Source organism: Stylophora pistillata, chromosome 4 (genome assembly GCF_964205215.1).
Source record: "Stylophora pistillata chromosome 4, jaStyPist1.2, whole genome shotgun sequence".
Classification (NCBI taxonomy): domain Eukaryota; kingdom Metazoa; phylum Cnidaria; class Anthozoa; order Scleractinia; family Pocilloporidae; genus Stylophora; species Stylophora pistillata.
The window spans coordinates 17,467,961-17,495,834 of NC_142522.1; the positions used below are offsets into that span (position 1 = coordinate 17,467,961).

General features: G+C 36.9%; 1 protein-coding gene across 2 annotated transcripts; it reads left to right on the forward strand.

Moving 5' to 3' along the window:
• Positions 1 to 5,315: 5,315 nt before the first annotated feature.
• On the forward strand, positions 5,316 to 27,669 carry LOC111325493 (T-complex protein 1 subunit gamma). Of its 2 annotated transcripts, XM_022929317.2 has the most exons (17): positions 5,316 to 5,466; positions 5,556 to 5,617; positions 7,103 to 7,153; positions 14,347 to 14,409; positions 15,012 to 15,108; positions 15,847 to 16,048; positions 22,391 to 22,496; positions 22,992 to 23,074; positions 23,180 to 23,246; positions 23,981 to 24,015; positions 24,129 to 24,226; positions 24,675 to 24,855; positions 25,425 to 25,509; positions 25,593 to 25,694; positions 26,584 to 26,724; positions 26,944 to 27,075; positions 27,222 to 27,669. In XM_022929317.2, exons 1-17 carry the CDS (start codon positions 5,439 to 5,441, stop codon positions 27,330 to 27,332), a joined length of 1,644 nt encoding a protein of 547 aa, XP_022785052.1. In that variant the 5' UTR covers positions 5,316 to 5,438; the 3' UTR covers positions 27,333 to 27,669. The 2 variants fall into 2 exon arrangements, with proteins under 2 accessions (XP_022785052.1, XP_088614500.1); XM_088758374.1 differs by lacking the exon at positions 14,347 to 14,409.
• The last annotated feature ends 205 nt before the right edge of the window (positions 27,670 to 27,874 follow it).

Below are 27,874 nucleotides of genomic sequence, written 5' to 3' on the forward strand. Positions count from 1 at the left end.
AGACAAGATCGATGGTGATATTGAGCAATAATTACTATAACAGGTCTATTCCTTCTAAATTGCCCTAAAGATTTTGGACAGATTTCTATCAAAACCAGAACGATTTCAGTCTTCAATGCTTTCAATTATGAACTTCACTAAAGGGGCAGAAAAATCAATGAACATTAATTTAGTGTACGAGGCAGGCTGGAAGAAAAGGGAAGGAAATGAGAGCGGGAACACACGATGTGCATCTTGACTTAATCAGAGCGTTCAGTTGGTACATAGCATCACGTTGTTATAGTATCATGGAAGTAATACTTTTGCGGCCGGAAGGTGCGCTAAAACATTGTCCTCAGTTGTTGGGCAATTTTTTCAGCGTCAAACCTAAACACACACACACACACGCACGCACACAAACACACACACACACACACACACACACAAACACTGTATTTTTCTTCCCACTTCGTGAATAAGACAATAAAAGAAAGTACATGTAATTGCGTAATAAAGCAGTTTCCTGACTTGAATGCGACAGGTTAAAGCCAATACAACTGATCCGTCTAAAAAACAATTTTCATTCAATTTTCAAGTGAGTAAGGAAAGAACAACTTACCGGCAAAACAGCCAGATCTGATGTTGCGTATACTGTTCAACAGTCACTCTTTTCAGCCCTATTACTGAATAGGACGAGCGGCTCAGAGGTCAGTTATCTCTCAATGTTTATGTTGGACGCTTATGAAAAATTAATATTATTGCCTGTGGGCGAGGGCAGCTCTTTATGAGTAACTCAAATAAACCATCTTTGCTCTTGAAATGACAATTATTTTTGAACAAGTTAGTAAACACGTCGGCTTTTACGATCATTTGGTACTCGGCATATAATCAAATGCCATGATTTGTAGGTGAATTGGAGGTATTAATTATCCTGGAGGACGCTAAAAAGGAAGTAACACTTTTCGAGAACCAAACGCAAGTTTCTTTAAAACTAGCTGAAGATCTTTCGGATTTTTTTTTTCATATCTAAAACTTGGAACTATTTAATTTTAGAAATGAACCTAGCACTAATGATAACTATTCATAATTTGGATATACCGTATTTATTCGATTAAGCGCCCAACCTCGAATAAGCGCCCACCTCGAATAAGCGCCCACCCTGAAGGTAGAAAAAGTTAATAAGCACCCAGCCTCGAATAAGCGCCCACCCTCAAAAATTACTTTTTAAGCGCCCAACCTCGAATAAGCGCCAACCGCCCCCCCCCCAAAAAAAATTAATAATAAAGTACACAAGAGGAATACAGGTATTGATTATTACGGTACGGTATTTCTTTAGTGGCTTACAATCTCTAGTTTCATTGTTTCATCTTTACTTACTGAAAATGGTGAAAATTTATTAAGCGCCCAGCCTCGAATAAGCGCCCACCCTGAAGTCCAAAAGTTAAATAAGCGCCCTGGGCGCTTAATCGAATAAATACGGTACTTGACATAAATGGTCAATAAATAAAAAATGTATTTCTAATACTCTGCTGACATAAAAGAACTTCAGTACACTTCCGCCACCTTATTAGTACAAAATCTGCTTGTTGCTGTTAATTACTCACAAAAGTTGTAAACCGCGTTACTCTTTGTCTCCGATCTCTAATGACGTTTTTGTCATTTTATGCCAATGAAATACAGTACTAGACCTTTTTTATGACTAGTTACCAGACGTCAAATCAAATCAGAAAGAGGAACAATTCATAAGGGAAGTTGTAAAATCAATTGGCATTACTATAGCACTGACTTTTGATTGAAAGAGTGGGTTGGATTTTATCTTGGACCAATCGTTGTAAATCAGCATTATTAGTCATAGGAAAGAACCCACCAGATGTTTGTTATACCGAGATCATTGTCACGGCCCCCTTTCTGAATACTTTTAATTCATTCACTGTTCCCAAATACACGGTGCAATTATTATGCGTACGGTCAAGAAGAGTTCAATTTCTCCATTCATATTTCAAGAAATTTTACCATTTACAAAAAAAGCAAAATGGGCTTCGCATTAATTGACTAATTTCTATGGTGGGGCAGAAAAATCATCATAGAACAAATAGACTTGCCGTAAGGCCCATTCATGTTTTCTGTTCAAAAAGGCTATAGTGTTGGATTACGCGAGCGTGTATGCGATACTAAAAATAGTTAAATAGGGATAAATTTCCATTAAGGAAAATGTAACCTAGTTTATCGACATGCACTTCCTTATGGACATATACCTATCTTTATCTGTCTTTATTCATATATATATATTAAAATCCCCTGATGAGTGGACAACCACGAAACAGGTCTGTAGGGATGTATATGTAGTTGTTTTATTTCCGACTACCACACATTATACCCGCTCTACTATTTGTATCGAGCACTGTTTGACGGAAACCAAGTTTAATCCCTATATATATATATATATATATACAGTAGCAAATGGACTACTCAAGTGACGCACATATGGATTTTAATACAGCCTGTTAATTACTCAACTACTACTGTAATCGCTCCTTCATTGTCGAGCACTGTCATGGATCCTACGTTGCCTATTTCGCTTATATATATATATATATATATATATAGGGATAAACTTCTGACGTAAAAAATATAAAAAATTTTAATAAAAAAGAAAGTTTAAAGAATTGCGAGGATGTACAACTTCTGACGTAAAAAATATAAAAAATTTTAATAAAAAAGAAAGTTTAAAGAATTGCGAGGATGTACAACTTCTGACGTAAAAAATATAAAAAATTTTAATAAAAAATTTTTATTAAAATTGTTTATATTTTTTACGTCAGAAGTTGTCCATCCTCGCAATTTTTTAAACTTTCTACGTTCGTGTTGGCTGTGAGGTTTGGACTGCGAATCTTTATTGATCCTCCTGGCGCGGTGCACCTTTGTTGGCCTGAGAGTTCCATTACGACTATATATATATATATATATATATATATATATATATATATAGACCTGACGAGAGAGGACTTTTAACCCTTTCGAAACAGATCTGTTTTGCGAAGTTTTAGTGCGAAGTTTTAATTTTTATTTTCCTAAATACTTGTTTACAAAGCTCCATGATTGTAGAGCACTCTCCGATTCAAGGATAAGGTTTTTTACGTTTATATATATATATATATATATATATATATATATACATATTATGAGAGGAAAAAAGGACGTAACTACATTTCCCGACAAGCCTGTTTCGTGAATCGCTTCACTCTTCATTAAACCCCTGAAGAGTGAAGCGATTCACGAAACAGGCTTGTCGGGAAATGTAGTTACGTCCTTTTTTCCTCTCATAATATTTATTCTGCTCTGCTTCAACGTATTGAGCACTGTTCCACGCGAAAATCGACTTGCAGACTTCCTATATATATACATATATATATAAATTCTTGAACTTGATTTGAATGTATTTCAAAGGGCGCTCAACTCTTAGAGGAGCATTGATAATTATAACAAACTGGTTCAAGGCTTGAGAGGTAGTTGATCGTTTTATTACGACAGCTCTGTTTCGTATGGTCAAAAATATGACCACACTCATCAGGTAATTTCAACGATCCTGATGAGTGTGGTCACATTTTTGACCATACGAAACAGAGCTGTCGTAATAAAACGATCAACTACTTCTGAAGCCTTGAACCAGTCTGTTACAATTATATATATATATATATATATATATATATATAAACATTACCTTTAACCGATTCCCTCCTACTGACTATAATATTCTTGTGTGAAAATTAAGAGAAACTGAAAATAGGAAAAAGTTAAGGGTTTAACCACACAGATCTCTCCAGGTCGAACATAACTTCTCGAAGCTCATTTATCTTCATTTAGGCAGTCATTATAAGTCTTAAAGCTTACAGAGAAAATGTGAGTAGTTAGTTCTTCGAGCAAAACCTAAAAGAATACGATAAAAAGTGCTTACCATCACAGATGCACCGGGAGAAAAAGAAAAGAGCTGTTTTGGCTCATTAAATTTAGGCCTGTTTCGTTCAGCAGCTTTCATGTGATCGAGGTATCTTAAGTGACACACTATAGTAAACGTAATTTAAAAAGCCATTCACATGTTTCAAGTGTTAATTGATATTCAATGGTCCTTTTATGCGTTTTCATAGTGACTATTCACTGTAAAGAATATACCCTTTTTATGTTACTAGCTCTGAACACCCAGAGAGAAAGAAAACTTTTTTGTGCTCAGAAAACAAAAGAAAATTAAAGCACACTATAGTTGTTAATTCATGAAAAGTGGGCGAGATAAAATGTTGTTTAGTATTATTTACTTATAATCTGAATAGCACTGTCCTCCGGTTCTGACAAGAATCGATTCAAGCAATTAAATGATGCGAATTAAATATTCTTCATCCTCAGAGGACTTTCCCAGCCGTAATTTTGTCTAAAATGACTAACTCATTTCAAACGTACCACGTACACGAACCTAACTGTCTGAGACACTGGCTGATTATACAATTATATTCACGTTCACTTTCGAGGATTCAGACTTCAATTTTCTAGATGAAGATTTTATTCATACGGAGCTTGTACAGTGTGTATTAGTTGAAATTTTTTTATTTGAGGTCCGTACGTCCGTTTATGTAAAAAATAAGTGTTTTGTATGGTGCTGATAATTGTATACATACCTGGAAATGGCGGAGAGAGAAGTGTATGCTCTTCACCCCTTATTTGCCGATGGCGAGGTATCTACCATGACATACCAAACCGCTTGGATTACCTGTATTAAGCTGACTTAATGAGCGATCAGTACTGTTCAGGCGCTATCATTCCTTTCTTAGCGCACTCATACGAAAGAGGACAAATTTGTTATTTTCATACTGACCGAGTGATCAGTGCAATTAAGTAGTTTCTCACATGGAATCTGTTCAGTAAGCACAGATGATTCAACAATTTGTAACTGGAGGCCGTGTCCTCATAATCTTTCTTCCTTTCCGATGAGCTTTTAATTCTCTTTTCTCTTTTAATTTCTAATTTACAACTGTGACGTAAAAAATTGGTCTGCAATGTTTTCCGTTGTTGATGGAAAATCGAATGAAATGCAGTTTTCATTCTCAATCAGTTATCACTTGAATAAGAGGAAGGATATCCGTTTTGTTTGGACATCACTATGAAGCGTCTCATGTACCAAAATCAACGCTGTATATTGGCACGTACTGGCGCTTTTGATTGAGTTATCCCTGTTAAAGAACCAACCCAGGAGACCTCTTTCAGGAGGACCAGGAGCATTCTGGGGGCTCTCATTCGTACAAGGAGCTTAGATTCTATCGACACTTCCAATTGGTCTTTAGGAGACCTGGGGTTGAGAAATATATCGATAACTGCGATTGGATAATATGTGACATTTAGGCAACACGTGCGCTCGCCATCTTGAATTTTGCGATAGATTTTTTGAAAATTCGGCCCTTGGAGGTTTGAAAATGTCTTCCACACCACTTATTGTTCTCAGTACGTAAGAATTTTTTCTTTCCTCTTAGTCCTCGAATACTGCATCCTAGTTATGTAACGTTGAATATTTATTCACTCTCTTTTTTTAGATCAGAACACTAGACGGGAGTCTGGTCGTAGAGTTCAACTTGGAAATGTAGAAGCAGCAAAGGTAAGGCATAGGGTAGCCCAACCTTTTTGTTTTATTATTCAGGTTTCGTATTATCATCTGTGCTTGATTCGAGGTACCTGTGTTACAATTACCACCGAATTTATAAGTAAACGATGTACAGTAATTGCATTAAGGCGAGTAATTGTAAGTAATTGAGTTAAGGTGCTGTTTCAAGGTGCCCTTTCTCAGATTAAAAAAAATTGTTTGAGAGACGAATAATAAACAGTCGACAGTGTTTATGTCCACGGTTACTTGCATCTTATTCGTGGAGAGATCACCATTGAAACGTCTCCCCTCGATCCTTAGTAACTAGTGGCTATCGTGCTCAATCGTATGAATTACTACCGACTTAAAACTGCTAGATTTGAGGGTGATGCCCTGGGGTAATGTCACCCTTTAGCTTGTTAGATATAGAAGCCTGCATGGCATGAAGTTGACTTCTCTGTTAAGCAGGGATCATTCACTCTTTGGGCCAATGGTTGGATTAGTAAGAATAAGAAGGGAGTGGGTTATCAGGAAATCTGTGCACACATGGAAGGGCCTCTGTTTTTTGTTTTCCTGTTAATGTTTTCTCTTAATTGTTGGTCTTTGGTAATGGCAAATTTTTGAACTGGTCTTGCATTGGTGTACATGTAGTTGGTACCTTATGGTTGTGTCATGTAATTTGTTTGCTTGTACATTGGCTCTTAACCTTTTGACCACCAAGAGTAACTAGCAGCTCATTTCTCCTTATATCACCCCTGAATCAAGTATTAAGGTCGATGTCACAAGAATAAAGGAAGTAATCACCAACTAAACAAGGTCTAGATTGTGTAATGAATTATCCTTGTCAGCACCTTAGGAAATGTTTAGGGAACAGCATGGAGAATATGCATACTGGTTTTAGGGTTTAAAAGGTTAATTGAGAAGGAGTACATCTAACACTAGAAGTTGTCCGTAACATGCACAATCCCCGCAGTAGAGAGTGCTATTTATGCAATAGCGAAAATCAGACCTGGAAAAAAAAAAAGTCAGGCCTGTACAGGATTCGAACCACTGACCTCTGCGATACTAGTGCAGTGCTCTACCAATTGAGCTAACAAGTCAACTGGGAGCAGGCCGTTAAGTTGTTTTGTAATAAACCTGTGATGATAAATCAGATACAATGAATATATAAAGTTCATATATTTTGAACTGTGGTATTAGATACGTAATATGCACGATCCTCACAGTAGAGAGGGCTATTTATGCAATAGCGAAAATCAGACCTGAAAAAAATCCGGCCTGTACGGGATTCGAACCACTGACCTCTGCGATACTAGTGCAGCGCTCTACCAATTGAGCTAACAAGCCAACTGGGAGCAGGCCATTAAGTTGATTCGTAATAAACCCTTCCGATATCAGGAAGTGTGAGCCAAATGTGTGATTTAAGGGTGATACTGCAGGCAACAATTAGGTGCAAATGACTCTGAGAGGTTAAAAGGTTAAAAAAACTTTTTCTCGCAGACTATTGCAGACATCATTCGAACATGTTTAGGACCCAAGGCAATGTTGAAGGTAAATCAATTAACATAATTTTTCAGTATTTACTTTTACTAGAGCCTCAGTTATTGCATAGTATAATTTGAGTGTACTTTGCTATATGTGTTATTACAGATACAGCAATATTTAGCTTGCTATATAGCTTATGACACAATTATGTGTTGTTACAGATAGCAATATTTAGCTTGACATCCAATTAACACAGGGCTAAAATTGTTTTTAATAGTATCAATATTAGAATCATCATTATTATCCAACTACACTCTGTAGAATACAAATAACACCATACAGTACAAATATCACGCGTTATTTGTAACTAGCAGCTCAAATATCACGCGTTATTTGTACTCCAGAGAACCAGTTGGACAATTTTTCTCGCATTCAAGTGAAGAATTGGATTGAAGTTACGAAAAAAAAAGTGGCGGACAATTTGAATTGTTTCTGACAGTGAAGAGTCAGAATGGCTGGCAGATATAGATCCAAGTTTATTAGATGAATTGAATGAAGAAAAACAGCTAGAAGAACAGGAAATTTCTTCAGTGACTGAAGAAAATAGGAACAGCAACGTGATTCCAATTCCGTTCCCCTTTGCATACTTATGTCACACACTCCCCATCAATAAATATCCACGAAATTTTCCCGTACTGAAATAACAATTTGGTGTGTTGGATAATAAATAACTCATTACACGTTTTGTTGTGTAGGATTGCTGGGTATTTTTTACTCGTTATTTGTATTTTGACTCACCTTACAGGCTTATCAAAAATTATATGGTACAACTCATCAAAATACGGCACAACTCATAAAAATACTCAGCAATACTAAACAGCAAGACATCTAATAAGATAATATAATATTTAACAATTATTCCACGAGCACGCATTGGATATGACATGATAGATAGCCAACGAGGCGTGTAGCGCCTTGTTGGCTATAATCATCTCATATCCAACAAGCGTGAGTGGAATAATTGTTTTATTAAAAAAAAACGCCCCAAGATATTAGACAAATCTTCTAGACTTCATTTCGTGAGAAGAAACCAGATGTTACGATGTACAGATGTTAGATTATGGTATATTGGCTGATATACCATAATGGCTAAGCCAATAAAAGGTCTTGAATTGCATTATCCAACGATCCAGTTTTTAATAATTATTATTACAACATAGTTACAAAAATTTCAGGATTTCATATTTTACCCTAGCACTTCATGCACTGCATTCAGCCATTAAACCGTTGCTATCAGTCATTTTAAATACTGAGCACTCTTGCACTTGTGACTTTTTTCTTTTCTATTGCAAATTAAACTGACAGTATTGACTTAATTGTAGTGCAGCTCAAAGAATAGGTGACATAGCAGTCTAGAACCATACACTTGTCTGAAGCATATGTTGACAGGCTAGTCTAAAAACCATGCATGTACAGCTGTAGACAAATTGTATCTGCCATTATCATACATTGCCATACTTTTACTTTGTGTGCAGTTGTGTTCTATAACAAAAGAGGTGGTCTGCAAGCATGAAATTCGCAAGACAATTATGAAAATGTCAATAAAATATATGGCATACAAATTGTTGAACAGAAGATCTAGTTTATTTGGAATCTGTCTTTCTTTTCTTTAATGTTCAGAAACAAAATGGCTTGTGAATACTGATCACTTGCCAGGAAAGTACATTTACAGTGTCCATTCCTCATTCACTCTCACTTGCTTGCTTCTCTGCTAATGACAAACTTTGGTAAAATGTTAATCAAGGTGTTGTATTTTGAACCTAGTTTGGTTTGAAAATTCAGCAATTAAAAACAAAACTGTAATGCCATTTGATCTTCGCTTTCTTTCCAAACTGATTCATGAAAACAAATCATCTATAATGAACTATAGAATTATTCAGTCAAAGAGTGTTAACAGCAAACTTTCTGCTTGCTTTCCCACCTTTGCTGCACAAGCTCAAAGAACAAGCATGGTTTTTATAAAGGCTATTGTATTTTCAAAGATTTTTACTTCACAAATGACCATTGGGAATGGTCACTGCTTTTGAACTTTGCATTGATTATTGAAACAGCTTGGAGCAAGCCACACAATTACTGTTACCATTAAATTATTGGTTAAATGTCAATCGGATAATTAATTCTTGAATCATCTTTCTCTTGTGGAACAGGGTACCCATAAATATATGGGATGTGGCAGGTTTTCTGTTTTTCATTTTTTGTTTTTTCTCAAGACTATACCTTCTAGTGTCATTATACAACCTCTAGTTCTTTTCCAAGCTAGAAAAATAAAACTAAACTAGTCGAAAAATTGTAGTTCTCATTTAAAACCCACACCAGCCCCTATTATACCCGTTGATTTCAAATCGTATTATGATCACTATTTCCTTCAAGCTCTGATGCCAGCACCCACTTTCACATTAAAACTACTAGTCTATTTTTATATTCAGTCAGGAAAAGTGTTGTTTTCTATCAAACATCTGCTAGCCACTATTATGACTTTAACTGAAGCATCATGGCAACAACTGAGAAAATTATTTTTGCAGTTCTGTTGAAAACAGCCACCTAATTCAAAATTTCTGTGATGTGCTGATCCATTCTTGGCAAGCAAACTTTGATAAAATTCTGCAGGCAAGCAAACCATGTAAAGTTAATAGGACCACAGTGCTGAACAAACAAACACAGTTACAAGAAACTCGAGATGAATGATGGACATCTGGTGCAGCTTGACCACCAGTTTTTACTACTCAGGCTTCCGAACACCTGAGGTATAAATTCAACTTTGTTTTTTTTTTTTTTTGCGTTCAGTCACAAAACGCAGTTCCACTACAGCGCATGTGTAGAATGAACCCTAGAGCACATGGTAAGCAAGAAAGCAATGGCTGCCTTCGCGGACAATTCCTTGCTTGATGTACCCGAAAGAAATTTGATGGCTGTTATGCCCAATGTATATACAAAGTCACACACCTTCGCAGTAGAACCGCACTAAAACTTGTGGAGGGATTTGGGAACAGGTCGTTCCGCAAACTTAACAAGAGATCAATTTATGAGCAATCCTTTACGAGTGAACCTTTTATAGAGAAATATCAGGTGAAACCTGCTATATCAAACGAGTTATGTCATATTATGTTTACATGTAAACACAACCGTGTATTTAGACATGATCGAGAACCCAGTAGAATACCAGAAGCTACTCTGAAATGTCTCAGAAGAAAGGGCAGAAAACTGAAAGAATATTTTTATGAGCGTATTCGTCCAAGCATACCGAAGTCCTCTTGGCTACGTCATTATGCGAAGGTTAGAAAAGTTACAAAGAATATTTTGTAAGCTTAATATGAAGAGGGTAAGATTAAATAAAGTTACAAAACATGATAAGAAGTATTTGTTGAATTGTTGAGTGAGGGTAGATCAGAGGATAATGAAATTGAGGTATAGAACAAGGTGGTATTTATCAATGTTTTCTCGTAATAGACCCTTGTGTCTTTATAAGAGTCAGACACACACATCAAACTATTGTAAATTTCAGCTGAGTTGAGATGTTGAGAAAAAATAATTCTGGTCCTACCTCAATGTACATTGACTTGATTTACAATAACAAAGAAGGAATCAGTTCTGCTAATGATCTTGTGCCAATAACGAATATTGGACATCAGTTGTATTCAAGTTTGTCTCAGTTAACCAGACAATCATTTTTAATGCAGATAGAATTACCCACACTTTTAAATGTGTTCGAGACTGACTATGAACTTCTATACAGTGAAAGCTACACTGGTACTATTAATCAAGAAGCTACAATAGAAAGATATCAGTACTGTACCTCCTTAGATAGAGCCTTTCAATCACTTGTATTAAAAAATTTCAACAATTTTGTCTTGACAATAGGATGTACTACAGTTGCTATCTATTGTAAAGGTAATGTGGGCTTGAAAATATTTGATTCTCATGCAAGGGATATTTATGGTAGAAGCCATCCTCAGGGTACATGTGTGCTGCTTGATGTAGCATCACTTAATAGCTTAGTACATTATTTCAGAGTATACATAACAATGATATATTTGAGTTGAAAGGGGTTGAAATTAATAAAGTTCAAAATAGTACCCTTTTTCAGAGTTGTGCCTGTGAAACCAGAAAGTTTAGTGTGAGTTGTGCTGTTGCTGTGTATTCACTCTGCTACCCCGTAATAAAATCATGTAGTTATTGGAATTCAAATCCCTTATCCAATGTTATTCAGTATGGCAAAAGATTATAAGAAAATTCATCTTTAAACTTTTACTGTCGGATGATTTCCCAAAATTGTTGATGTTTGTGGAACTGAAATAAGTTTAGATCCTAAAAGTGATTACAGTGAAGGAATGTTGTCTGATTCAGTTGACAGCAAATCAATTTGTGAAAATCTTGTAAGAAATAATAGTGAATGCACAGGGTTTTTCATGTGGTTTTCAGTTTTTTGTACGACATGTACATGTATTTTCAAACCCACAAAAGGTCAAATACCTCTAAATTATTTAATATACTAAAACTGTAAATAGTGCTGCTTCTCTTGTTGCAGCCATCAGCAATATTCAATATTCAGAGATTTTCCTGTTAAAAAAACAATCTGAGTTATTGAACAGTAATATTGCTTCAATCTACTGGTTTCTGAAAACCAGTAGATTGTTCACCCTTGGGTGAACATTTGGCAACAAACTATGACTCCGTACCTATAATAGATAAAAAAATTCCCTTTTCCTTGCAGTTAAAGGCAAATACATTACCTACTCAGGTTTCGTAAAAGCCTTGAAAGTCCTTGAAGATGCTTGAATTTAAAAATAACAAATTCAATGCCTTGACAGTACTTGAATTTGAGGACTAGGGCTTTATTTTTGCAATGCTTTTTCTTTAGCAATTTTTGAGTTGAAAATTACAGTACTTACATGGAAAAGCTGAGAAATAATATTAAATAATTTTAAAATTGCTCATGCAAACCTTTCCAAAAGTGGTCCTTCAATTTTCTAACACTTGGCTTACAAAGTCATTGAAAAGTCCTTGAATTTCAGCCTTTGGCATCTTTAGGAACCTACTCCTATATGGTAATATTATTTTGATTGTTGTCCAGTACCATAACAACATTCATTACACTCTAGCAGACAAAAAAAAAAACACAAGTAGACTTATTCATGACCAGCAATGATGAAATTGTGTGACAACAGTGACAATGGTATTATGGCAGTCCCCAAAAGATAACTTCAGATGTGCGATATTGAAAGCCTGAGTTCACACAGCTATGTGTCTAGTTGCAAATACAATGCCCATTGAAGTAAAAAAAAAAATAGCCATTTTATAATAGCTAGCTCATACATACCTATTAGGCAGGTGCGTCTAACTGCAGACACACATGTACATCTCTTAAGACTAGTCTGGGTCTGGGGTTACTCGGTCTTAACAAGTTTGGCATGTATTTTGGTCCCCTTATCTTTGAGCTGCACTGTATGTTGAAACAATTTGTGAAATCACACATGGTACTAACTAAAAGGAAATCAAAGAAAGGAATGTATGATACAGTAAATGGTTTGAACCCGGGGGTAACATGTGAAGGTGTAGTCTGATCGTCTGGGTGAGTGTAGTCCTGAGAAGGACTGTTGTCGGTGGTAGTGACTGACGTTTCGACAGTGCATTACAATGCACTGAGACTGCAATCCGACAATCTACCGACCCACTACCGCTACCGACAGACGACATTATGGACTTGCTAAACATTTGCCTAATGTCTACTTACTTTCAGTACAACGGTAAACACTACAAACAGTTACACGGCACTGCCATGGGGTCTCCAGTTTCTGTTGTTATAGCAGAAATTGTGATGCAGAACATCGAGGAACGCGCCCTTTCGAGTTGCCGACAAACGATACCGCTTTGGTTACGTTACGTTGACGACACCTTCACCGCCGTTCGACACGACGAAATTGACACATTCCACCGCCACCTTAATGAACAAAACAGTGACATACAGTTTACCAGAGAAGTCGAAGAAAATGGCAAACTTCCTTTTCTAGACTGCCTGGTAAGCCACAACGACAACTCATTACGGATGACAGTTTACAGGAAACTGACACACACCGACAGATTACTAGACGAGTCATCCTACAACCCTACATCACACAAAGCCACAACTATCAGAACTCTAACATGACGCGCACAACTGGTATGCGACTCGACAAACAGCTTATCTGACGAGAACAAATACCTTCACCATGTTTTTACGAAGAACAACTACAACAACGACTTCATCTGACGAAACACTCACCGACCCACTACCACTACCGAAACAAACGACACCGCAACGCCTACGACTACAGCAACCATGCCGTACATAAAAGGCATGTCTGAAAACATCTCGCGCATCTTACTACCCTTCAATATCCGTGTCACCCACAAACCCATCACCACACTACGTCAGTTACTAACCAACGTTAAAGACAAAGACGAACCGAGGTAACAGACAGGGAATGATTTATAAGATCAATTGTTCCGACTGCCAAGCCTCCTGCATCGGTGAGACTGGCAGAAACCTCACAACAAGACTGACTGAACACAGACGGGCGACGAGGAAAGGTGATGTCAGCAATCACATTGCTGAACACCATTGACTTACCAACCACAACATTGACTGGGACTCTGCGCAATGCCTAACCTACAGCACTGACTATTTTCAATGACTGACTCTGGAAAGCTGGTTTACTAACTTAGAACAGACTCCCCTAAACAGATGTCAACAACTACCTGCTCCATACAAACGACTCATTCACGACATAAACATCACAAACGACCGAAAAAGAACGACCTAACTTTACCGACAGATCGAAACAGACCAATCACGACCGACTTACGTCACTTGAGTCTTACAACCAATAACATCACGGCAAAACCAACCAATCATTTCACACGAACTGGAATAAGAACATTCTACTGACAACAATCATTCACTTGACTCTGATGATGACTTCCGCACAGGTTGTCGAAACGTCAGTCACTACCACCGACAACAGTTCTTCTCAGGACTACACTCACCCGGACGATCAGACTACACCTTCGAATGTATGATAGTTAATATGAATTATGATTACATAGCAACTGCAAAATTTGTGGCGTACACTTAAATGTGCTTTAAGTTGTAGTTAAATTTTGGCTATTTAATGGGTACAGTGTATGCATTAACAAAGTAAAGAGTCTGTCTTGAAAATTAGATGTTGATGGATCCCATGGGTGGAATCGTCATGACAAATGATGGAAATGCAATTCTTCGTGAGGTAAGAACCACACTATAGTACTTTATCTGCCCTTTTTTTAATGGTTGGCTTCAATATTTTGGCATGATAATATTTGTAAACATCTTTTTACAAATTATGTATTAATGTTATTTGAGAAGGTGTAGTCTGATCGTCCGGGTGAGTGTAGTCCTGAGAAGGACTGTTGTCGGCGGTAGTGACTGACGTTTTGACAACCTGTGCGGAAGTCATCATCAGAGTCAAGTGAATAATTGTTGTCAAGTGAATGATTGTTGTCATTTACTGCACAATGTTATTTGATTTCCTTCTAGTTCTTTTCCAAACTCAGTTGATGTAGTCCATCCAGTTTATGTGATATACTATAAATGAATTTGAACATTCTTCACACCTAAATTAATAGCCTAAGTGTGGGAAAGGTTATAACATGAAAAAGGAATAAAATATTATTGTTATTGAGGGTCAATTTATTTCTGTTTGGGAGTCTTACAGTGCCTGTTCTTTTAGCCATCTAAAGATTGTACCAGTATTAAGTGCAGGTTTTGCAGCCTTTAAGCTGCAAACAGCTGCACATGCCTTTCAAAACAGAACTCTACATGTTTATGAATCTGATCTACTTTTTTAAGATTCAAGTACAGCACCCAGCTGCTAAGTCAATGATTGAGATAAGCAGAACCCAAGATGAAGAAGTTGGTGATGGTACCACCTCTGTCATTATTTTGGGTATGCTGCTTTGCTTTTTTTCTGCAACTTCTGTTGTTTTTCCAGTGGTGTAAGTGGTGCTTTTGTAGTGAATAATTATTAGTGTGGGGTAGAAATTCACTTGTTTGATCCTTTGATAAGTTTGGTCCTTTGAGCTTGGCATGACACGGTGTTAACTTCTTTGAAATGCTATGTTTTTGTGACACATGTAATTGAACCCATCAATTTTATTGTTTCAAGTGTTTGTTTCAAGTGTATCCTGAGAAATTTCTTTAGATAGAAATACAGTGTAGGTAAACCCATTTTAAAAAGAGGAAAGAAAGACATAAAGAAAAGAACATTAAAGTGCCCAGGAAAATTCTTGAAGTCAGGTGTGACCTCTGTTATCCTGGATAGTGAACAACTATTTGTGAAAGTAGTGGTGGGTAGTGTATTAATCTTCCAAATAAAAAATTTTTACACTTTTTCTAACCTTGCATGCATAAGTTTTGAACTGTAACAAGATTTTAGAGGTTTTTCTTCTTGTGGTTTGACTAATGGACCCCAAAGGATGTAGAATCCAATTTTTGAAAAATGTTGTATTTATATATTTTTTTCCTTTTTCTCTTTTCCTTTTTTGGGCATTTCATTTCCATACATATTTCTTTTCTTCTGGCCTATGCCATTACTGCCATGACCCTTAAATGACATAGTTAATCTAAAGAATCTGGCTAGTACATGTAGCACTGTGTAAATGGTGTTGTGGCTGTGACATTTCAGCTGGTGAAATGATGTCAGTCGCCCAGCAGTTTCTTGAGGATCAGATGCATCCCACAGTTATTATTGGAGCTTACAGGCAAGCCATGGATGACATGCTTGAGATTTTGAAAGATCAAATCAGCATTCCAGTTGATATTGAAAATAGAGAGGAAATGTTGAAAATTGTGAGAAGCTCTGTGGGAACAAAATTTGTCCACCACTGGTTAGTTTCTATTTTGTAACTTAAGAGGCTGTCCACGTAAGAACCCACCACTCAAATTGTGGCCGATCATAGAATTCCGTCAAATTTTTACTGTGAGATATTTGATCTATCAGGGCGTAAAATTAACTTTTTTTCCGGTAGCCACTTGGCTCCTAAATATTTTAAAGTGGCAGCCAATTCCAAAAAGTTGGTGGCCATTATGACAAACGCACACAAAAAAAATTTTTACCCTGTCACTGTACTAGATAGATTATCATATCAGTGATACAGTCATACAAACATCAAAAATGAGCCCGCGAAATTTGCACGAGCTACAAAGAGGACACTAGAAGGGATCATATACAACGTTATAGGTTACCTAAATCTAATATGGCATCTAGTGACAATAGATTTACGTTCGACATCATGGATGTGCTACGTTTTGGAAACGAGCTTAACGAAGAACTTTGCTGCAGATTTATCTTTACAAATATTCAACAGTCACTAGATCTCTAGCTAAGGTGTGGTTAGAAATTCTAGTCGCCAATTTGGCAACTAATTTTCAGGATTTGGTCGCCAAAGTGAAAAATTTAGTCGCATTGGCGCCTGTATTAGGCGCAATTTTACGCCCTGTCTATTCTGTCTACACAAATTGTATTTATTTGGTTGGTAAAGCTGTTTTCTCAAATTTTTTTGCGACAAGATGTGAGGACGGTCAAAAACAAGGAAAATAGTTTATTTCAGAGTCAATTTTCAGCGTTTCGCTGAAATCGGACATGTGGTATCATTTTACATCTCATCTCTTGATTAATAGCAAAATATATAAATCCTGACCAAACAATTAAGAATTACGCTATTTTGAAAATACCACACAAACAGCACTTTCCAAAATTGAGCAAGTGTGTTGTTGTTACAAGAAGTTTTTCTCAAAAGTATAACAGGATCTGGAGTCCTAATCACTATCTGTGTTTAGTGTTATGGCTGGTGTACCAAAAACAGCAAAAACATTTTTGGCAACTAGTCTTTTCGAGCTACAGGAGCTTGCTAAACTTTACTAATTTTCAACAGTCATAGTGCATGACTTACCGGTAGTTTATGCTTATTTGTGTTACTCCATTTCTTGCTCAAAATCAATATTTGTGGCAGTGCTAATTTTCAAAACTAGCACGGTTGTTTTGTTAAGGTGAGGATGTCCATAAATTCATCCAAACTTGACCCAAATCTTGCAGTTATGAAGGTACAAATGAACACCTGTGTGACATGTTGACAAAATACCATTAAGTTAGTCTTGATTTACTGTCTTATGCTGTAAAAAACTAAAGTAGACTTAGAAACGCTTATTCCAAATATGTCATTATGAAGAGAACTTCATGTTTTACCATAGCTTGAGAACATCTCCCCGAGAATGGGTTGATTCAGTCATGTGTCACGGTCTTTAGTTTGAAAATGTCACAGATTCATATTTAAATACATCGCACAGAAATGGTTTGTGTCAAGAGTGATACTTCTCCTGTTTTTAGTGTAATTTATAGCAGCATTTACCTCATTATGAACTAAAAAGTCATTTTTTGAAGACATAATTATGACAATGTCAATTTCAGGCAGCAAGCATGTTCAGTGCCTATATTTTTACATGATACCGTAAAATAGTAAAAAATAGAGTAAAAAAGGTAAAATACAAAATCAGTGGCCACTAGAAGATTCATGAATTAAGTTTTCTCTTTTAGTTTTGATAATCACCGCCAGTGATTCACCATCTATTTGTCTCTTTAAATTTAAATGGCCTTTTCTTATTTGGTTATAATGGATTATATGTAAACGAATTTGGAGAGATTTATTTACATAGCATGACTCGTGTAGGATTTCAAAATATTAATTGATGAGTCGGCAGAAGAATTTGCAGCTCCGCTTCTATGTTTTTGCCATTTTCCTCTTATTTCTATAGTTTCTTTGTTTTATCAACTAGTCTCGCTATTACCAGAAAAGTAAAGCTCTCTTCCTCGATATGTTCTGAAAAAAGTACTTGGAACCTGTTGTGCACCAAACCAGTCCTTACCAAAACAGGTCAAATCATGTTCTACGTTTTTTCAGTATTAAAAAGTTTAGACCTTTTCCTATCAGTTTAAGTCACATCCCTCTAAGATTGTGGAAAGTTTTAGTTAACAGATCTTTTTTCCTATCTCGGCAACCATACGGAATCTCAAAAACTTAAAGCATCTCCTTAAGCATGACTACGCTGAAAGTTTTAAGTTTCTTTTTATCACATGAGCAGTCACACAAACAGTATGAGTGAAAGCAAATAGGCTGCTTTAGACCAAGCTGGCTGGCAACGTTTTCCAACATTTCACATCTTCCTTTCTCCTCTTCCTCTGCATGAACTTCCTCCACCTCAGTTTCTCAGCTTCCCTGTCTTCTTGTTTTGGCAGCCAATCTCGAGAAAAACCCCTGCGTTTGAGTCTTTGTCAGCCAGTCCTTCCTCAGTGCCTATGTATTTAAGTGATACCGTAAAATAGTAAAAAATAGAGTAAAAAAGGTAAAATACAAAATCAGTGGCAACTAAAAGATTCACGAATTAAGTTTTCTCTTTTAGTTTTGATAATACCACTGGTGATTCACCATCTATTTGTCTCTTTAAATTTAAATGGTCTTTTCTTACTTGGTTATAATGGATCATAAGTAAACGAATGAATTTGGAGAGATTTATTTACGTAGCATGACTCGTGTAGGATTTCAAAATATTAATTGATGAGTCGGCGGAAGAATTTACAGCTGCACTTCTATGTTTTTGCCATTTTCCTCTTATTTTTCTAGTTTCTTTGTTTTATCGACTAGTCTCTCTACTACCAGAAAAGTAAAGCTCTCTTCCTCGATATGTTCTGAAAAAAGTACTTGGAACCCATTGTACGCCAAACCAGTCCTTACCAAAACAGGTCAAATCATGTTCTACATTGATTTTTTTCAGTATTAAGAAGTTTAGATCTTTTCCTATCAGTGAAAGTCACATCCCTCTAAGATTGTGGAAAGTTTAGTTAACAGATCTTTTTTCCTATCTCGGCAACCATACGGAATCTCAAAAACTTTAAGCTTCTCCTTAAGCATGACTACGCTGAAAGTTTTAAGTTTCTTTTTATCACATGAGCAGTCACACAAGCAGTATGAGTGAAAGCAAATAGGCTGCTTTAGACCAAGCTGGCCTGCAACATTTTCCAACATTTCACATCTTTCTTGCTCCTCTTCCTCTGCATAAACTTCCTCCACCTCAATTTCTCAGCTTCCCTGTCTTCTTGTTGTGGCTGCCAATCTCAAGAAAAACCCCTGCACTTGAGTCTTCGTTAGCCAGTCCTTCCTTTCAAACATGCATTCTCATATCTGCAGCTACTCCCTGGAATCTTCCTTTAACTTCAGAAGTGACACACAGCTTCTTGGCTTATGTAGTGCCCAGTTAATCTGCATATCACTGCTGGGAATAGCAACTTCTTGCTGATGCGATGTTGATTTCCTTGTTGTTAACATTGAGGAGTTTCTCCGCCCAGTTTCTTCTGAGTTTGTCAGACACTGTATCAGAATTTCGGAGAATTTAGCAGTGCTCACCTACATTAAGATGACTTTATAATTCACTGAATTTCTTGAACACCATATTGCATCCTGGGTCAGAACAGGCAAAAAGATCATTCACCATCATCATTTTTTATCGTCTTATGGAGCCAAACCTCCTTGAACGGAAATAATTTTTCATTTACATCGAAGCTTGTGGAACTTTGAGGCCTGACGACTAAATTTTAGTAAGGAATCAGCCTTCCCTGCCCGATTCCATAAGCTCTCCATATTCGCATTCCTTCCCTCTCAAACTTGAAGTTGTGACATTTACTAAAACCGTCTATCCTTTGTACTTAAAGTGTTTTTTAGTTTCGTTTATTGAGCAAATGCAGGCAGTTGTACCTCTAACAGGACGTTCTGAGAGTGCTGCACGCATATCTTTGGCAGAAGCTTCATCATGTCCCTTGTTAGAGTATCATCGGATTGATGACTTCATTGGGCAAAGAATCCTATCACAGACATCTTTTCCATACTGGGGTTCAGAAAAGTCAAACCACATGACTGCAATACCAATTCATCTCCCTACATTGCTAACAGCCGACAAGATGAAGTTGTTGTCATAACATCCTGCTTCATGGCTCCTTAAGTAAATTTCACTAATTTGGGGGTATAGATGTGCGCCTGATATCAGCGTTACAGTTATTTCAAGTTACAAAATCTGTACACTTTCAGCCACTTCCACCTGTAACACTTGACAACGAACAAAATTCCGCCATTCTTGAAAGCAAATCTTCTTGATAATATAAAAAGCTTATCCCCGTTGCAAAGTTAACATTTTGGACGTCTTGTGCAAATTCAATTATTTTGTTTGTTTCAAATTAGCCCAATTATTGAAACACTGAGGGAAAAAACACATGCACACACACGCAAAAACCAGAACAGAGGAGATGATAAAAAAAAAGAAAAAACCTGGAGGTGATATTCAAAATCAAAAGACGGCAATAAAAATGAATAATACTTGTACTGTATTTAACTGTATCACCTAAAAACAAGGACATTCCGATGAGCTTTCTGCCTGAAATAAAAAGAAGTATCACTACTGACACTAACCATTTCTATCGACAACTTTAAAATAACTGTGTGCAATGTGGTCAAAAATGGATCCGTGACATCAATTCTCAATGTAAAGAGCGTGACACATGACTAAATCAACCTATTCTCGTGGAGATGTTCTCACGCTCTGGTAAGATATGGAGTTCTCTTCATAATGACATATTTTGAATGACAGTGACAGCAATTTTAGTTTTTTCATACCATAAGACAGCAGTCAAGATTAACTTAATGGAATGTTGTCAACATGTTCTTGCCCCCATGAGACAGTTAAATGCAATGTCACACAGAAGATGTTCGTTTGTACCTTCATAATTGCTAGATTTGGGGCAAGTTTGGATGAATTTATGGACATCCTCACCTTCCTTCCTATGGACATCCTCACCATCCTCAAAACAACTGTGCTAGTTTTGAAAATAGGCACTGCCTCAAATATTGATTTTGAGCGAGAAATGGAGTAACACAAATATGCATAAATTTAAAAGTCATGCACTTTGACCGTAGAAAATTAGTAAAGTCCATTGAGCTCCTGTAACTCGAAAAGACTAGTTGCCAAAACTGTTTTTGTTGCTTTCGGCACACGAGCCCTAGTACTAAACACGGATAGTGGTGAGGACTCCAGATCCCGTTATGCTTTTGAGAAAGGTGTCTTAGAACAACAGCACATTTGCTCAACTTTGGAAAGTGCTGTTTGTGTGGTATTTTCAAAACAGCATAATTCTTAATTGTTTGGTCAGAATTTATATATTCTGCTATGAATCAACAGATGGGATGTAAAATGACATTTCCGATTTATGCTATTTGAACAAAATAATGCGTAAGTTTTTAGAGATTCCAACGAAACACTGAAAATTGACTCTAAAATAAACAGTTTTCCTTGTCTTTGACTGTCCTCATATCTCGTCGCCAAAAATTTGATAAAATAGCTTTACGAACAAAATAAATAGAATTTTTGCTGATAGATTAGATCAAATATCTTGCAGTAAAAATTTGAGGGAATTCTGTGATCGGCCGCAATTCAAGTGGTCGGTTCTTATGCGGACAGCCTCTTAAATATTAATTCATGTCCCTAAAGATAATGTTATAAAAACTCAAGGAGTTATAGATTTTGTTGTATGTATGTAATCCCCACTTTTTGTGGTTGTCGGATAACTTTTTTGTACTGACTTTTAATCACAAATAGAAGTGCTGCTAAGGTCCACAAGGGTAACTTGAGGGTCTCAAGATGTATGATGGCTGATTGTTGTCAGAACTTATCCTAGTTACCATTGCATTAGGCAGAGACTGTATCTACCTCAGGTGACACCCTTCTCCATTTGTCAAGTTTCCCAGACCTTTCAATTTTAGCACAGAAACCACTTGGTCATGGTCTGATGTGTGGAAACCAACTACTTTGTATGTTGTCATTGAACTCTTGCAAGTACACCTATCATAACATCTTGCATTTGAGACATTGATATGTATGAACTGCAAGGCATAACACAGTACTACCCCAGCACTGAGTGAACAATAAACCGCAGCTTGAAAATTTACAATTTAGGCTATGCTTCTGTCTCAACACCAAATATAGGAAAATCATGTGCAACACTATAACATTTCTACCTCAAAAACCTGGAGACAAATTCCATTTGTTTCAGGCAATACTGTAGTATGCATGAATTTATATGCTTCGTGTTCAGTCCCATGCTAGCTTAACTTTGTTCACACTCTTTGTAGGGGAGATTTGGCCTGTAATATAGCTTTAGATGCAGTACAGACTGTTGCAAGAGATCAAGGAGACACAAAAGAGATAGACATAAAAAATTATGCCAAAGTTGAAAAGGTATACATTACATGAATGTTGAGTTCCAGGGTTTTCACTCTGAAATAGACAAACCAGTGTGAACTACTGAGAATATAAGAATATTCACCACGTGTCAATGAAAAAGAGCTGAGGCCCTCAATATGTAGATGAAGAATTCTTTGGTGAAATAACACTCTGAAGTTCTCTTTCTTAAATGACTGTAAGTATTTGTTCATTTAGGTGATACCCATGGTTTAATTTTATAGTAAATATCATCTACCAAATTATATGTTGAAGCCAGCACATCATATTTTGTAAATGTTTAAGTTATGTACAGTAAAGGTGGCAATGAAAAATCGAAAAAGGGTCCCTGAACTTCTGTGCTTATCTTAAAGTCATTAGAAATAACCATTTGTCACAGGCTAAAAGTAGTTGCTGCTATTTGCAACTAACTCTGATCAAGACCTACATTGTAAATAATTATCTCAGCTATACTGTAGATGACACACATGTATAATGCATATATTTCTGTAGATCCCAGGAGGTGAACTTGAAGATTCATGTGTTTTATCTGGTGTCATGGTTAACAAAGATGTTACTCATCCGAGAATGAAAAGGTGAAGGCTTCTTTTTTGGACACTTGAAGTAATTCAAAAAGTACAAATCTGAAATGATCAGTGGTTTATGTGTTGCATTAAAAAAAATTTACCTTAAACTTTCAGGAGAATAGAAAATCCTAGGATAGTTCTTTTGGATTGTTCTCTGGAGTACAAGAAAGGAGAGAGTCAAGTATGGTTGCCCTCCTGTTTTAATACATATGTCTTTGTCTTATGAAAGAATGCCCTTACAGATTTGGCTGGATATGATATGGCACAACAGAAAACTGCATGTTCGTCTTGGCTTAATTGTGTTTTAGTGCTGTTCACTTCTCTGTTATACTATAATTTTATGGTTGTGGAGATTGGGAAGGATACAATGGACATTGTTTGCAGGGTTCCCATGTTCCTTGAAAGTCCTTGAAAGCCCTTGAATTTAATTTTTTGTTTTCAAGGACTTGAAAACCCTTGAATTTAGTCGGAGGTCCTTGACAATTTCTGAAAAGTCCTTGAAAATAAGTGCAGATGAATCAAAGTCGAAGTTTTCATTTGTTTTTGGTGTTGAAAGTGTGAGTTTCTAGCACAAATCGCGAAAACGAGTTTTTCTTTCAATTCCCGCGTTCGATTGTGATATTTGACACGTGATAAAGAGCAATGTTTTATATTTCTATTAGCTCCTATTTAATGCAAAAGGTCCTCGAATTTGAGAGCCAAGGTCAGTCCTTAAAAATGACCTAAAAAGTCCTCGAAAGTCCTTGAATTGTGTTCCTGAAATATTTTTAGTTTTTATAGTAGAAGGAACATTTGAATTAAATACTGAGTATTATCACTTGAAGTAACAGTTCTAGTGTTTCGTACCGTTAATAATGAATGTTTGTCTTGCTAAATGTGTTAATTTATTCTGGTTAAATTGATTGCCTTATACAGACTAGCTTAGAAATATCCCAGGAAGCAGACTTCAAGTAAGTTAAGTGACTTTTCTTTCAAATCCACCCAACGCACTGTTTTCCTCCACTGACATCCAACAGTCCATAAAAAAAAAATTCATTTCCAGGATACTTATTTCTATTTTCAGTCGTATTCTTCAGCTAGAAGAGGAGTATATCCAAAAAGTCTGTAGTGAGGTTATAGCTTTAAAACCTGATGTTGTGTTCACGGAAAAAGGAGTATCAGGTGAGATACAAAGCCGCTTTCTGAATACTAAATGAAATTATCTCTGTTCACCTGACAGAATCTTCATACTCTCAAGATGTTTGTACTGTCTGCCATACAATTCTTGAAATGATTGTTACTGTAGTTTGTAGAGTTTGGTTTTGGATCAACTAATAATCCCTTGATTGATATTTTCTTCTCAACACTCCTCTGTTTGATATTGTATTGATATTTTAAGGGGAAATTCTGTCTTGGTCAGTCATGAGAGTGAACAGGTTAAGTAGTCATGCTCTGGATTTTGCATGTCCAAATATGCTATTGACAATAAGTCACTGAACGCAATGAAGGTCTCAAATCTTGTGCTTCTGTAACTACATGAATAAGTTTTTCGAAAAAATCTTTGTCAGTTACGTTCTCCATGTGCTTACCCAAAATACAATTCCTATTCATTTGTCCTGTTATTGTTTAGATCTTGCTCAGCATTTCCTTGTGAAGAACGGTATAACAGCAATACGCCGTGTAAGGAAAACAGACAACAATCGTATTGCCCGCGCATGTGGTGCAACTATCGTGAACAGAACAGAAGAATTGAAAGAAGAAGATGTGGGGACTGGGGCTGGGTTATTTGAAATTAAAAAGTTTGGAGATGAGTAAGTTTTGACTTAAGATTCTGATTACCACATTCATCAGATAAAACACCTAGAACCATGAATATTACTAATGAGCTATTACACTGACCTCTGCGATACTAGAGCGCTGCACTAGTATTGCAAAGGTCAGTGGTTCGAATCCCGTACAGGCCTGATTTTTTTCAGGTCTGATTTTCGCTATTGCATAAATAGCGCTCTCTACTGCGAGGATTGTGCATCATACGTATCTATAACCGCAGTTCAAAATATATGAACTTCATATATTCATCGTATCTAATATTACTAATGTAAAACACATTAGAAAATATGATTTCCAGTTGAAAGAAATTTGGTTGTGTCTGCAAACTTTTACAGTGTGGATTAAATACAGGGTTGTCGTACTCTAAGTCCACTAGAATATTCTATTAAGTTATTTGGCATCCACATTTACACTTGACGAAGTCATGCTTGTTGGAATAAGCTCCAGTCAATGGAGGGATGAGGGTTACTATACCCTCTTTGGTATCAACTTGTCTGACAGTGAAAGCGATATTGCTTCCTTTGTTTAAGATACTTACTTTTGATGGCAGGTATTTCTGTTTCGTGACTGAATGCAAGAATCCCAAGGCTTGCACAATCTTGCTAAGAGGGGCCAGTAAAGACATCTTAAATGAGGTATAATTAGCATAGCTTTGATCTAAAGTGGTTTCGTAGCAGTACTGACAATGATCTAATGGTGATAAACATGATGTGTTTAGGTTGAACGTAACCTTCATGATGCCATGAATGTAGCCCGGAACGTCATGTTGGACCCCAGACTAGTGCCAGGTGGTGGCGCTGCCGAGATGGCTCTTGCCCATGTGAGTACATCTACAGAACCTTGCCTCAGTACACATCTTAGGCATGAATACTTATTCACTTTCTATACATGTGAATCATGACGGGTGAAGATTTATTGGGTAAGCGGGTATCTAGAAACAATTCAATTCTTGTTTCTACTACTAAATATAAAATATGAAAAGCTACTGCTTGCTGTGCTGTGAAATTCTACAGAGTTACATGACCTCATCAGAGTACTGGGCCGGGCGAGATTGCAAATGTCGGCCGGAGGGTCAATTTTTTCCCGCATTGAAAGAAAGTTTCATCTACATTCATTCGGTCGTTCCAACCCGAAACGTGCTCTCACCAGTTTTATAGTAAGCAGTGGTGGAGGTAGAATTGTCTCATCTGGGATAAGTTTCTCTTTTAAGGATTGGAATACTTTGAAGGCGAATAAGGTGCTGATGATAGATTGTACAGACCGTGAAAAAAAAGTTGCAGCTTTTAAATTTAACAGTTTTCCGGATTGTCGCCATCCTGTTCTTCACAAAAAAAAAGAATACCGACAAAAAACAGAAGGGCCGTAAAAATTTGCTATTTTAAGTCAAATGAAAAACCTTGCACGGGAGCCATTGTCAATTCGTATTCTTTGCTTTGAGACTCGTTCCAAATATTCACGAACGAATCATCCACCAATTAGCTCCACTCCGTTAAAAACTGCGACAAATTTCTTTCCCTTGCTATTAATTTTCTGTTCCTGGGTAGAAAATCGCAGAAAAATAATTTCCAGAGAAAATGTCGGTCGCCTTCAAGCGTAAAATTTTCATGCCACACGGTTTGTATTTAATCTTCCCAGCTAGAAGAAAAATTATTCACTCGGTATTACTGACGCAAGAGACCAAAGTTGTGTACTCTTCACTCATGCCACAGGTGTTAACAGAGAAAGCTAAGTCGGTGGCAGGCGTTCAACAGTGGCCGTACAAAGCCGTTGCCAAAGCTCTGGAAGTGATTCCACGTACTTTGATCCAGAACTGTGGAGCTAACACCATCAGAACTCTCACTGCACTCAGGGTAAGCTTAGTAAAACTTGACCGACAGTTTTTTCATTTGTCTTACGCTTGTGACTCGACAGAACACCTCATTACCGAGCTTTAGATTAAAATCTTTCTTTTTCACTCACGTCAATGGGATCCTAACCGTATGTATGCGGGACTCGTCATAATCTGATAATGGCTTATCAAAGATACAAGGTCCCCTTTAAAACAAAATTAATTGGATCATATTTTACAGGCGAAGCACGCGGTGGATGGTAACACAACCTGGGGTGTCAATGGCGAGACTGGTGAAATCACGGACATGAATACTCTCGGCGTCTGGGACACTTATTCTGTTAAAGCACAAACGTTCAAGACCGCCATCGAGGTACTTGATACTGAGCTCATTGTAAGATTTTAACCCGTAGCCCAGTCAAAAACAAACAAACAAACAAACAAACAAATTCTATTTAAGAACAAGGATGCTACCAGATATTTAGACTGTGACTGACTCGTTTGATCTCCTTTGTGTAGACGGCCATGCTCTTGTTGCGGATTGATGACATTGTGTCGGGAACAAAGAAAGCCAGTGGAAAAGAAGGTTCACAGTCTGGGGCTGCCCCTACTACGACGCCAGAAGATTGAGACGAATAACTATACCGAACCAGCCTAGAGTCATTATCCTTACCAATAAACCACCAGCTCAGTTTGTGCGAGCCCTTTCACGATAACAAAATTAGATTTATTGCGCTGAATAGTTCTTCCAGCCACGAGAACTTAGCATCTTAGTCTTTTAATTACTAAAATACCCGAAACCAAGATTGCCATCAGTCCCACATGTGCATGTCTTCATGTGCATGTCTTCATGCGCATGCCTTCATGCGCATGTGAAGATAATGGAGGACATGAACCATACCTTTCATTTTCGAAATACAACTGTAACAAAAAAATGAGGAAAATAACAACCATTTTTCTGGTTTCTGATTCAAAATCTATTTCGTTCGCTAAAGTGCTCGCAGCCTCTCTTGTGTATTCCTTAAAGATGGAAGTCGGTAGTGCGTTGAAATATAATAAACCAACCATGAAAAAATTTTTAGCTGTAAGATCTTTCAGGTGGGTAATGTAGCTTTTAACGGCGGTAAAGTAAACAGTAAACAATATCGGTAAACAATATCGCCCGACTAGAA